This window comes from Pseudophryne corroboree, chromosome 2, assembly GCF_028390025.1.
Source record: "Pseudophryne corroboree isolate aPseCor3 chromosome 2, aPseCor3.hap2, whole genome shotgun sequence".
Taxonomy (NCBI): domain Eukaryota; kingdom Metazoa; phylum Chordata; class Amphibia; order Anura; family Myobatrachidae; genus Pseudophryne; species Pseudophryne corroboree.
The window spans coordinates 509,449,844-509,464,357 of record NC_086445.1 but is presented as its reverse complement, the minus strand read 5'-3'; the positions used below and the strand labels follow the sequence as shown (position 1 = coordinate 509,464,357).

Below are 14,514 nucleotides of genomic sequence, written 5' to 3'. Positions count from 1 at the left end.
TATGGCAGACCGTTTAGAGACTCTTCATACAGCTATTAAAGCGTCTCAAGTTCAGATTCCAACTCCGGTTGTCCCAGTTACCACTACAGCTTCTCCTGTGATGCTGCCTACGTCCCTCTTGCAGTTACCCTCTCCAAGTAAGTTTGACGGGACTCCAAAACTTTGCAGAGGATTCCTGAATCAATGCGAGATCCAGTTCGAACTGATGTCCGTCAGTTTCCCATCAGCTCGTTCTAAGGTCGCATATATTATTGCCCTCCTCTCTGGTCAGGCTCTGGAGTGGGCATCACCATTATGGGAGAGAGGTGATCCTATCCTCTCTAATTATAAAGAGTTCGTATCTTCCTTCCGGAGAATCTTTGACGAACCAGGCAGGACCACCTCAGCATCCTTGGAGATTCTCCGTCTACGTCAAGGTTTACGTCCTGTCAGTCAATATATTATTCAGTTTCGCACGTTGTCTTCAGAGTTAAACTGGAATGAGGAGACCCTGATCGCCGCGTTTTGGAATGGACTTTCAGAGAGAATCAAGGATGATTTAACTATCCGGGACGTGCCAACTAAACTGGATGAATTGATTTCTCTCTGTAACAAACTTGACCTACGCTACAGGGAGCGATGTTTAGAGAAATCCAGGGCAGAGCGATCCAGTCCACGTTATCATCCTAGGCCTCGACAAGACTCTTCTTCACAGTCTCCGGTAACGACAGAAGAACCTATGCAGATTGGGCGCTCTCGCCTCACAGAAGAGGAACGACTTCGTCGTCGACAGGGTAACCTCTGCATGTACTGTGGGTCCTCCGAACACTTAGTTAAATTCTGCAAACTCCGACCGGGAAACTCTCGCTCCTAGCTTATTTAAGAGAGGTTAAGCTAGGAGTTACTCTAGAATCACGTTCTGGGAAAGAGCCGACCTTGTCTATTCAATTAGAAGTTCCAAGTTCTACAGTGAAAGTTTCAGCTCTCCTAGATTCCGGGGCAGCCGAGAACTTCATCTCCTCAGCCTTTGTCATGCGGTCTAAAGTTCAAACCATGCCTCTGGAAGCAGCAGTTGCCGTTATAGCAGTGGATGGAAGTCGAATTCCAGATGGTATAATTACTCATCGAACCGTATGTCTCAAGATGAAAGTTGGTGTGCTCCATTCCGAATACCTCTCCTTCTACGTGATTCCCAAAGCCTCTCAAGATGTGATACTTGGTTTACCTTGGCTGCAGAAACATAATCCTCAACTCAATTGGCAAACCATGGAAGTGCTTTCGTGGGGTAAATCTTGTACCAAGGACTGTTTAGCCTCAATTGTACCTCTCCGGTCAATTAGCCTTCCCGACCTACCTCCGGTGTATCAATCTTTTGCAGATGTTTTCAGTAAACAAGCAGCAGACTCTCTACCTCCTCACCGCGAATGGGACTGCCCAATCGTCCTGGTTCCAGGCAAAACCCCTCCTAGGGGACGAATTTATCCGCTATCCATCCCAGAGACGCAAGCTATGTCTGACTATATACAGGAAAATCTAATCAAAGGATTTATCAGACCATCTTCTTCACCTGCAGGAGCCGGATTCTTTTTCGTTAAGAAGAAGGACGGTGGGTTACGACCATGCATAGATTACCGTGGACTCAATGAGATCACTGTGAAAAACAAGTATCCATTACCCTTAATTCCAGAATTATTTGACCGGGTAAAGGGAGCTACTGTGTTTACAAAACTGGATCTCCGAGGGGCCTACAATTTAATCCGCATCCGTGCAGGGGACGAGTGGAAGACTGCTTTTAATACCCGGGATGGGCATTACGAATACCTCGTAATGCCCTTTGGTCTTTGTAATGCACCTGCAGTTTTTCAAAGCTATGTGAATGAACTTTTTCGTGATCTTCTCTACAAGTGTCTAGTAGTGTACCTGGATGATATCCTAATATTCTCTAAGGATCTAAAGTCTCACCGTCACCAAGTTAAAGAGGTACTGACACGTCTGAGGAAAAATCAACTTTATTGTAAGTTAGAGAAGTGCACTTTTGAAGTATCTTCCATACCGTTCCTTGGTTACATCATTTCTGGATCAGAGCTATGTATGGATCCAGGTAAGGTACAAGCTATCCGAGATTGGTCCACTCCTTCAACTCTCAAGGGGATTCAGCGATTTCTTGGCTTTGCGAATTTCTATAGGAGATTCATCAAGAATTATTCTACGTTAGCTGCTCCCATCACAGCCCTAACTCGCAAGGGAGCAAATCCTTCGAACTGGTCTTCTGAAGCAATCAAAGCCTTCTCTGATTTAAAGCAAGCCTTTGTGTCAGCCCCCATTCTTTGACAGCCTGATTTGAATCGTCCCTTTCTACTAGAGGTGGATGCATCTACAGAAGCAGTAGGAGCTGTGTTGTCACAAGTCTTTGAAGATAAAAAGGTCCATCCCTGTGGATATTTCTCCCGTAAGTTCCTCCCGGCAGAACGTAATTATGCAATCGGTGAGCAAGAGTTACTTGCCATCAAGTTGGCATTTGAGGAGTGGAGATACCTTCTAGAAGGAGCTCAACATCGCATTACAGTTTATACTGATCATAAGAATCTTCTGTATCTGCAGTCAGCTCAGTGTTTGAATCCACGACAAGCTCGATGGGCGCTTTTCTTCTCACGATTTGATTTCAAACTCACCTATCGTCCAGGGTCTCAGAACAAAAAGGCAGATGCCCTTTCCCGGTCCTTTGCTTCTTCTGAATTAAATGATGCTACCACGAATCAAGCCATTGTGAATCCTACGTCCTTTTTAATGACTCGAACCTCTCCAGTTCCTCCGCTTGGCAAGACCTTTGTCGCCACAAGTCTTCGAAAACGGCTGCTTACCTGGGCTCACTCCTCTTCCTTCATGGGTCATCCTGGGGTTCTAAAGACTCTCAAATTTATTCAACAGTCTTATTGGTGGCCACGTCTCAAAGCCGATGTCCAAGAGTTTATAGCAGCATGTCCTAAATGTGCCCAACATAAGAGTCCAAGAAGTTCTCCACCAGGTCTACTACATCCACTATCCATACCCAAACAACCATGGACTCATATCTCAATGGATTTCGTGACCGATCTACCTCCATCAAAAGGGCGAAATACCATTTGGGTGATAGTGGATCGATTTTCGAAAATGGCACATTTCATTTCATTAACTGGGTTACCATCAGCCCCTTTACTAGCCAGAATGTTCATCTCTGAAATATTCAAGTTGCATGGCCTTCCTCGAGAAATTATCTCTGATCGGGGAACACAGTTTGTGGCCAAGTTTTGGAGGTCGCTTTGTTCATCTTTAAATGTCAAGTTGAACTTTTCCTCTGCATATCATCCTCAGACAGATGGACAAACTGAGAGAGTCAACACAGACCTTGAAACATTTCTCCGGCTATATATATCGTCCTCACAGGATGACTGGGTTGACTACCTTCCATTGGCAGAATTTGCTCATAATAATCTCTTCCATTCATCTTCAGAATCTACGCCCTTTTATATTAACTTCGGCTTTCATCCTCGTGTGCCAGAGTTTCATCCATTGCCAGCCCTAGAGGTCCCAGCGGCAGATCAAGAGCTTCAACGTCTATCTAGCATCTGGAGTTGTGTACGTAAGTCCTTGGTCAAAACTTCCGCTCGTTATAAATCTTTTGCAGATAGAAAACGTAAAGCTGTACCGAATTACAAAGTGGGAGACCAAGTTTGGATTTCTACGCGCAATCTCAAGTTCAAAGTTCCTTCTAAGAAATTTGCTCCCAGGTTTATTGGTCCATTTCCCATTGTAAAGGTACTCAACCCTGTGTCATACAAAGTCAAGCTGCCACTGTCTTTGAGAATTCCTAACGCCTTTCATACATCTTTACTGAAGCCTTTGATTCTCAATAAGTTCCGTACTATCCAGTCCAAATCTCCTAAAGTTCACTCTTTGCAGAATGAGGAATTTGAAGTTAAAGAGATTGTGGACTCACGTTCCCGATATGGACGTTTACAGTTTCTGGTCGACTGGAAGGGTTACGGTCCGGAGGAGAGATCCTGGGTTTTCTCTGAAGATGTTCATGCTCCAAGACTGGTACAGAAATACTTCTCCAAAAATCCTGACAAGGTTCAAAGGTGTTCGGAGACCACCCGTAGAAGAGGGGGTACTGTCACGAACCGGTCTCTCACCTTTGCGGGTTCTGGGGTTCATCCGTTGCCAGTGCGGTTGCTCGCGGTGCTGTGCGCCCGTGTGGGGACACGGCGTGATCAATGGCACAGGTAATGCAGAGTCTGGGAACTGTGAGTGCGGGGACCAAATGGCCTAAGGCACTGCGGTGTGTCTGCTGTATAGGAGGTGGCCATGTTGGAGACCAAATAGCTAATACTGAGCACTTGTGAAAACACCTGTGGGCAGGTGTAAGCCAATCCCGTGCTTGTGCTGCCTTTAAGTAGGCTGGGATTATGTCACTCTGGGCCAGTGCTTTGTTGTATCAAAGCTGTGCTCTAGCTCTGAGCTCTCTCCGTGCATTCCTGTGTGATTCCCGTGGTCCAGATATCGCCTCCGTTCCCAGAGGTCCGTCTGCAGCCTTCACTGCTGAAAGATCCACCGGCTCTCTGCTGTGCTGTCAGTTAATTGCACTCCTATTGGAAATAGTTGGATTCCCAGTGTCCTGCATGAGGTTACCTTGTCAGTCTGCCTATCATTCAAAGTCTGGCGGATTCTGTTTCTCTCAGCTGTTCGTTTGTTCAACTCTGCATTTAACCCATTCATCACCTTGTCTTCTACTACAGTTTCACAGTGATCTCCGGAACCCGCAAGTAACCCAATTCAGTACTTTTTATTTGCTATGTTGTCATTACAAGGATAATTCATCACAGTCTCTCAGTTAACCCTCAAAACTCCATTGCAAATTCTTACAGTTACTTCACCATGTCTGCATTAACCAGTTAAACACAATCTGCAGTTCTGCATCAAAGCTTGTTTATATTTGGACAATCCAACATTTATTCTTCAGCTTGCTTTTGCATATGTTTCCATGAACATTTCTTTTATTTATTTTTGAGTTTTTTCTTGCATATTATTTCTGCCATTCTTGCAATACTTCAGTATAATGATGATTAACAACTAGTCATTTAACTCCTTACTGAATTGTTATTTAATAAATATATGAAGCGGAACTTTCTTTGTCCTCCCTGCTTTCTTCATACCCCAGCACCTACACCTGTGGTTGGTTCCGGGTTAACGGATTCACAAAAACACCCGGGCCTGACAGTAAGGGACTTAAATTCTCCCCTTCAGAACCCCCGAATATTTATGATTTGTATTGTAACACTGTAAGGGTACAAGGTGCCGTTTCCTGGGATAAATGTCAGCCTGCAGCAGCTGAGGAACCACACAAGTCCAGTTTCCGGTACAACTGGCCCCAGACAGTTTTATTATACAGAAAATAAAACAAACAGCAAAAGAAAATACCTTGCCTGTCCGGCACTAACTAAACACAAGATGTTCCTAACTGTCACTAAACAAAAACACAGAGTTCTCCAGTACACTGTATAGCTCACTTGTATCAGGAAGCGTGTTTCTCTCACAGAGATCCTGCAGTCTTCCCAGGCAGTCGGCCCACCCTAATCAGGCCAGCAGCTCTATAACACTCTTACACAGCTGAAAGCCTGATTAGCCTTCTGTGAGGCCAAAGACCCGAACTGGGCCCAATGTCTGGAACTTGCCCCATCTCTCTTTCAGGGCCCTTACCCAGCTTTTCCAACAAACTGAAAAGGTTCTAACAAAACAAAACATATTCCTAGAAGTTTTCATTTTTCTAATACATGTAAGACAAGAACCTGGGACAAACATACCTGCCCTCAAACACTATCCCAGTGTTCTTGTCACAGTATGTTGAACTCAACAGATTTATCCGTACCTTATGCAGGAAACGGGTTTTTGCTAATAAACACAATAAACTGGAGAGTGAGATTTTCCCTATAGTGCCGGACACTTCGGATGATATAGCGCTTTAAATTTTACAGGATTTACAACATGAGAATGGGGTTACAAACAATGAGGACAAACTATATGATATTAACAGTAAGAAACAGTTTAAACTAAAGTCGGATTTTTTTCCCATTAGCTTTAAAAGCTGTCAGCTAGAAACTTTTTACAAAACTACCCTTGAAGATTTCCGGCATTTGTGTAGGTCTAAACAAAATAATAAACGATCGAATCTGAACAAAAAGGAAAAAATAGCCTTGAATAGACTCACTAAGGACTCCACTTTGGTCATAAAGGAGGCAGATAAGGGGGGTGGTCTTATCATTCAGAATAAGGAGGACTATGTTCAAGAAGCATTTAGGCAACTGAAGGACACCAAATTTTATAGGGTCCTACAAAGTGACCCTACCTCCACTTTCTTGATAGAGCTCCAAGCCCTATTGGATGGAACCCTAGAAGATGGGGTTATTTCCAGGGAGGAATATAGATTTCTGTTATCTGATTTCCCTACTATTCCGGTCTACTATCACCTACCAAAGATTCACAAGTCCCTCACTTCACCCCCGGGACGTCCCATTATTTCTGGTGTCAACTCCCTTATCTCTTCCCTTTCTGCTTATGTCGACCGTTTTCTGCAACCTCGTGTCTCTCGGTTGAGGTCACATATTAGAGACACCAACCACTTCCTTCAACTTATACAGGATGTGAAGTGGAAATCCTCGTATGCTTTTGCTACCTTAGATGTTTCAGCTTTGTATACAAATATACCCCATGATTTAGGGGTCAAAATTATTCATGAGATTCTTACTCAGGATGGTGACCTCAACGAGAGACACAAGCAGTTTCTAGTCGACTCCATTACCTTCATTCTTTCACATAACTATTTTCTTTTTCTGACACTTTTTATCTACAAACTATGGGGATGGCCATGGGGACCAGATTTGCCCTGAGTTACGCCAACCTATACGTGGGACACCTGGAGGCTACACACGTGTGGGGCGGCGGACTCGGGGACAGACTGGTCCTCTATGGCCGTTACATAGATGATCTATTTATGATTTGGGATGGGGATCTGGACACCTTTTCTGATTTTGTTTGTTCTCTCAACACTAACACTTATAATTTACAGTTCACTTCACAATTCAATAAAGATACTATTTCCTTTCTGGACATAGCCTTGAACATTGTAGATAATCAGGTCCATACATGCAATTTTGTAAAGGAAGTGGGGAATAACGGATATCTTCACTATAGAAGTGCCCACTATGAACCGTGGAATAGAAATATTCCTAGGGGTCAGCTGATGCGACTCCGTAGGAATTGTTCAACTAAGGAATCATTTTTGCCCCAAGCTGATCAACTACTTGAGAGATTTAGGGATAGAGAATACCCCCAATATATATTAGATAAGGCTATGAAAGAGGTATTATCAATGGACAGACAGTCCCTACTGTTACCCAAAATTCGGGCAACACATCTAGATGGAAAAAATAGAGAACTGGCGTTTATTTCTAAATTTAATAACGAATCTCATAATATCAAATCTATTGTTAAACGGAACTATCCTATGCTAAAGAGTGATCCTCTTCTGTCCAAAATACTCCCCCTTAACCCGGAATTTATTTTTAGAAAGAATAAGTCGCTTAAAACTATATTGGCTCCTAGCCAACTGAAAACTGTACATCTAAAGTCTCCAAGGGTAGACTCTTGGCTAACACTGGGAACCTGTGGCTTCTACAAATGTGGAGCCAACAGATGTACCACTTGTTCTCATGTATGCAATAAGACGAAAGAAGTTGTCTCCCCTGTCGATCAAAAAATCCTGAAAATTTCTAGCCTTATCAATTGTAACACCTCTTGGGTAATCTACCGTCTTCAATGCAGTTGCCTGTTGAATTATGTGTGTAGAACCACTAGAAGTCTGAAGTCCAGGTTTTTTGGAGCACCGTAGAAACATCATTAACGGTGCTACTAACCACAGTGTCCCGAGACATTTCTTAAAATTTCATAATAAAGATCCAAAGTGTCTAACAATTCTAGGCTTGGAGCACATCAAACAAACAAAGAGGGGGGGAGACAGGTTTACACGTTTGTGTAAGCAAGAAATATTCTGGACATTTCAGCTTGACTCACTGTACCCCAGTGGCCTGAATGAGGCTCTAGAATTGAACGCTATATTGTGAGAATTTGGGTGCGTCTAGGATGCTAGGTGATGCCATTGACTATATTTGGTGTATACTAATCATAGCTTCAAATTACGACTATATTCAGTCTTTTAGTTGGATGTATACGATCATATATTTTTTAATCATCTGCAGATTGGGTATGTATGTGGATGTAATTATATATCCACATACATAAAATTATTAATATTACCAAATATAAAAACTGGTAACTCCTGGGTTTATTTCTACTAACAGAAATCTCAGTGGATTTTGAACTAGTAATATTGTTAATGCTGTAATATATATTCTTTTATATCGTTTCTTGTGGCAACCATGATCTGTGATAAACTGTATTATCACTAGTATGTGACCATCGAACCCATACAGTTTTGACTGTCTATGGGGTCATCGCTGCTACGGGGGTCCGACTATTAATTTTTCTATGGGTATCTAATAAGGATCTGGTGTTTATCCTCTTTCGATGTAATGATTAAACTAAATAATCTTTATGAGACAGCAATGTGTAACCACTTATTTAGGATGTCATATGAATGTGATCTAATGTGATCTCTTGTGCTTCAATTGTGCCCACATTCTCATGGGTGTGCGACGTCCGTAGCTGTCGCCGGGCGGTATGATGACACTGTGTCCTGGACGCCCCAGGGTAGTGTGAGGCGGACGCGGTGCCATCGACCGTACGGCGGCACCGGTGGACGATTCGCCACATCTGGCCCATGGGCACAATTGCCCTGAGACTGGCCGCCGAGTTAGGCTCATATATATAGCTGTTTTCTTAATAAACAAAGGGGATATCTTCCTGTTTACTTCTGTTGCTGGGCAACATGATGACATATTCGGTCACGTGACCGCAACTCGATCACGTGACCGATGTAGAAAATCTCTCACTTCTTTGTGAGCTCATCAGCGGGGACGGGGCACGATACCTGTCTCCGCGGTAGAATAGTTATTAGTGCTGCTAGGCAACGGGGAGATTGGTCACATCACGTGACCGGAGTCCCATCACGTGACTGATATGCGAACATGTGACTAACATCCGATTGGCCACAATATATGTCCATCCTGAATGAGTGAAAGAGAGGCTTGACACGCAGGCACAAGAATACACTGTAATACTTCTTACTTCCGGGATTAACGATCATGTGACTATACTAAGATTATTAAAATGTTGGTTAATCTATACTTTCTGAACCTCGTTTTTGTGATTGTTTATTAGGACTACTCTTCTGGCTGTCAACATTTTAATCCTGTTAGGTTGATTTTCTAATTTGATCAATATTTGTACTGATTGATTCATACACACCTGTCGGGTATTGTGATTCAACACTGCTATATAAAGGGCTTTTTGACACACTGCTTTTATACCTTGAAAAAGCTGCTCTAGCAGTGAAACGCGTTGGTAACAAGTCTGGGACCCCTAAACCTTGATATAAGCCTGCTGTCCAGTGATTGGGAACTGCGGTCCTATTGGGACATTTCTGACAAGCAATTGTTAAAGACCTTGCAACGGTCCATCCCTCAGCAGAGTACCATCATGGAAAAATACAGCCAGTGAGAGGATCTCCATTACCACACAGGAGTGCTAAACTACTGGAGGACTCAAATGGAACTGGTAAACTCTGGCTTAATAAAATCTCCCTAGGAAGCAGGCTTCATATGAACTTTCCCAGCTAAACAGATCAGTTTTACTGAAACATTTAATTTTTCAGCAGTGTTGTTCCTTGCCCTACATCTATTGGTGTGTTCCACCTATATTTTTTATTCATTATTTTTTTCTGTTGCAACAGTATATTTATTTATAATTTCTAAATGTATGTCATATACATGACTAGTAATACTTATGTGTAATAAACACTGAATGTTTTTATTTTTAGCGCTGAATTACTTTTATTCTTGATGTGCCATAAGGGGCATGACTACAGAAAATGGGTGCATGTCAACATGACACGCCATCCATTTCTCGTCACTCTGGGAACATTCCATTCCATATAGCAGATCTGCAGTAGTGCCCTTAATTCACATTACACTGCACAGCAGTGCCCCTTATGCTTGCTACACCACACAACAGTGCCCCTTGTAAATGTAACAGCAGAGCCCCTTATACACATTACACCAGACAGCAAAGCCCCTTATACACATTATGCCACACAGCAAAGCCCATTATACACATTACGCCAAACAACAGAGCCCCTTATACACGTTACACCAGCGAGCAGAGCCCCTTATACACGTTACGCCAGACAGCAGAGCCCATTATACATGTTAAGAAGAGCCGCTTATACACTTTACGCCAGACAGCAGAGCCCCTTATACATATATTAAGAAAATCCAAAGGGGTTAGAGTGGGGCCACAGAGGGGACTATAGGGGATACAGTGGGGGAGAGAGGGGCCACAGGGCTGAGGGTGTGGCCACAGGGATGAGAGTGGGGGACACAGGGAGCAGAGTGGGGTCACAGAGATGAGAGTACTGGACACAGTGGGAGAGTGAGACCACAGGGGGCAGAGTAGGGGTCACAGTGGGGAGAGTGGGGGACACGGGAGAGAGAAGGGGTTATAGGGGGGAGAGTAGAAGACAGCGGGGATCACAGCACCACACAGGGGGAACACTATGTGAAGAGGCACAGGCACTCACCTGCAACACTGGCCGTGCACCGGGGGGAGCAACAGTAGCAGCACCACCCCCACAGACAAATCCCCTGTGGCAGCTCCAGAGCTGGGAGGATCACACAGGGGACCCAGTAGCCCGAGCTGTGATGTCATAGCAAGTGCTACAGTGCAAGTTTGAGGAGCCGGAGATGCTGACCCCACTTCCTGCCTGCCAAGGTTAACAAGTGTCAGGGGTGGGGTGTTTTATTAGAGTTGAGGGTGGGGGCTGCTTGAGATTGGGTGAAATGTTCCACCTCAGGTGGCTTCAAGGCTGGCACTAGCCCTGGATGTGCATTTTCTTTTCTGTATATTTTTGTGGTCAAGCTTAACCTAAGACTCTTAAGGTATACAAGTTATTAAGTAATGTTTTCTGTTTTGTTTTTTTTCTTTTAGGTGTTGGACAAAATTGGAGTAGTGTTTGCTGAGAAAGTACGGCCATTGCTAGATGATCCCCAGGAAAGGCAAATGATATTCAAACTCCTAGGAAAAGATTATGTACAAAAACATTTCAGCGACTACCCAAATGATCCCAGTCTGCTGGTAAGAAACAGCAGATCATGCCATCATTTATAGATTGCCCCATGCACAAACACTTAAAGATACTATATTCTGTAGGTGACTGAAGAATATATGTAATACTGTCATTATGATAGTATGCGGTGGCGGTGCGTATCTAGCATGTTTTCACTGTGTATATGCTCTATAATTGGATGTACGCAGGTACGAGTGATGCAGAATGGTAGGCATCTCCACTGAAGAAACGTAACAAGGCATTATCACATAGGCAAAGATCAGTGAGGGCATGTCAACGAAATTGCGGGCTATGCATAAATACACATTGGGAGGAAATCAGTTGTTATTTTCACAGCTGTCACTAGATGGCATTCAATGGCAGCAATTCAGTTGTTCTGCCGTTCGGGTGCCCATTAGCCACGGAGGACACATTTTTTCTCACAGCCTTCTGAGGTGCGAGAAAAAATGTGTGCAAACTCGGCACAGTAGTTTGGACGCTCAAATCAGGACTTTAGATAGATTTAGCTGTTTTATGCGGCTAAACTATATCTTTTTGGACGCAACATACATGATATGCATGTGTGCCCAGACAACCAGAGGGAAGTGTGGGATGCTGGCTGATTTCGGATGTTTTTTTTAAAAAGGGGCCATCACTTACAAGGCAAAAACATGCCTTGTAAGTCATCGCCCCTTTTAAAAGAACCTCCGGTGATCTTGGACGCCATTACATCCCGCCCTTCAATTGAATTGGGACAATTGTTTGGGTGCCTAAACAGTACTGTTTAGATGGGAAAATTAGACACCCAAAACAATTAAATTTAACTCACCATTGAGGCTGGTGGTGAGTGCATCCCAATGAGGTAATTGCTATGAAACTAAGCATATGGATAGAGGTGTTGTCTCTCAGAGATGCATACAATTCTGCATGCAGATGCATACATTTATTTCCGTGCATGCAATGCTGGAAAAAATACAGCCAATTTAGGTTCAACTCTACATCAGCCTCATTATGAATCTCCAGTTAAATTCATGTAAGCTGGAATTTCTTCCATTGTTATTGAAAGTTATCGATGAGCAGTGACTAATATATATAAGAGATAGTGAGTGATACATCATATGTAGGTGCAAATTAGTACCAAACCATAGCAACCAATCAAGAGTTTGCTTTTATCGGTAAAGAGTAAGATAGACAACATATGCAACTGTGTGATCGGTTGCTATTGTTTAGTTCAATTTTGCTCCTAAATGTAATTTAATAGCCATCATGGGTTTTTACTTACAATGGAAAACAACACAGAGCGTAGTTCAATGCACATGTGTATGTCTCAAAATTATATGTCATGATCTGTTGGTACAGATGCTTTGGATTATCTCTGCACTTTTAAAATTTCATTTGCTACATTTAGTAAGGAACAGAGACACAACAATATTTTTAGGTTGGGGGGGAAGATATTCTAATTTTGGCGCCCCTAAATTGCTGAATGTAGCCCCATCAGGGGCAGCTGGACTTAGCTGCCACAACACCTTCCTGACAGAGATAGATAAATAAATATAACAGGAACATCATTAAACTTGTTCCAAACAGTAAAACGTGAACCCTCGCGGACTCTCTTCGCTCACCGCGCTTCTGGTTCGGTGGCTCTCACTCGCCACAGTTTACTATTTCCAAAAGATGTCCATGTAGATAGTGTTTTAAGGCAGTTTAGTTATGCTAGTGCAGGTGGTCCCATGTTCTGAACTTGAGCCAAAGATATATATATATATATATATATATATATATATTACGTCTAAGGAACGCACTCACCAGACTTCTCCATATTGAAAAAGTGATCTTTTAATCCAACCTCACATAATTACAGGGTCAAGGTCAACGTTTCGATTCCTACCAGAACCTTTCAAGACCAAAGCTTCAGGCTGCCATCTCCCCTGTACATGCCCTGCACTGTGGAACGATAAGTACCATAGGAATAGACACACCCACCAATTAATCAATTACTGGCCAGTAGTGTTCATAACATATACAATAAACCATGTTCTAAGGCACCAACCTAAGGCATAACTTGACAATGATATCAATCAATCATCCATTTACCCAGCCATCATGTGAATGGTAAAGCAACTATGATTTCTCATACGTCCTAGAGGATGCTGGGGTCACTTCAAGAACCATGGGGGTATAGACGGGATCCGCAGGAGACATGGGCACTTTAAGACTTTCAAATGGTGTGACCTGGCTCCTCCCTCTATGCCCCTCCTCCAGACTCCAGTTTAGAATCTGTGCCCAGTGAGACTGGATGCACTCTAAGGAGCTCTACTGAGTTTCTCTGAAAAAGACTTATGTTAGGTTTTTTATTTTCAGGGAGAACTGCTGGCAACAGTCTCCCTGCTACGTGGGACTTAGGGGAGAGAAGTCAGACCTACTTCTGTGAGTTTATAGGCTCTACTTCTTTGGCTACAGGACACCATTAGCTCCTGAGTGTCACGATCCGGGTATCTGGACGCCATTTCTTACCCATCAGATGCCTCCTAAGGCTGGCTCAGCGCTCCAGGACCGGATCCCATCTGTTATCCTGATGTGTACATTCCTGTATCCTCTCCTGTCACTCTGGGACGCTGTCACAGTAAACGCCATATTACACCTGGCATGGCGTTTCCCGCGGCCTCCGCCGCCGTCCCTGAACTTCTGCATGCAGAGTGTCTGAGTGGCGATTACGTCAGCCGCGGCCTACGCTGTGTCCGCGTGGTTGGATGTGCATCTGTCAGCCTGGCGCCTCCTGTCTCCGGTGGCCGGCGCCGCCATTACTGTTTTCATTACCACATGGATTACAAACCAAACTTCCCTCCAAGTGTCTGCATGGGCGCAGCCATCTTGGATTCTGTCAGCTGATCATTTCCACCAATCTGTTCTCAGTATTGATAATCTGCATAATTGCCTAGCCAATCCCTTCCTTGCTGCAGGTATAAATACACTGTGCCTGAGCAAGGAAGGCGTCAGTGCTTTGGTTGTCAAACCTAGTTCCTGTTTGTCTCTCTCCTGTGATTGTCTTCCAGGTTCCAGCTCCTGTCTCAAGACTTCCACCATAGAGACCCGCACCAGCATTCCACCTGCGGTGTAGCCTGACTCTCCAATCCATTGTGGATTCATCTGTTTCCAGCTACAACATTACCTGCTCCCAGCTCAGCTTCCAGCAGAGTACAGCTTCCCTTAAAGGGCCGGTG

At 43.7% G+C, this 14,514-nt stretch overlaps 1 protein-coding gene across 3 annotated transcripts in view; it reads left to right on the top strand.

Moving 5' to 3' along the window:
• The window catches only part of LOC135031779 (uncharacterized), a 935,328-nt gene that overhangs the window by 77,646 nt on the left and 843,168 nt on the right, over positions 1-14,514 (top strand). For all 3 annotated transcript variants that reach the window (XM_063954034.1, XM_063954035.1, XM_063954033.1), the window contains exon 3: positions 11,176-11,322. In XM_063954034.1, the coding sequence (XP_063810104.1) occupies positions 11,176-11,322 (147 nt within the window). The remainder of the gene's footprint in view (positions 1-11,175; positions 11,323-14,514) is intronic.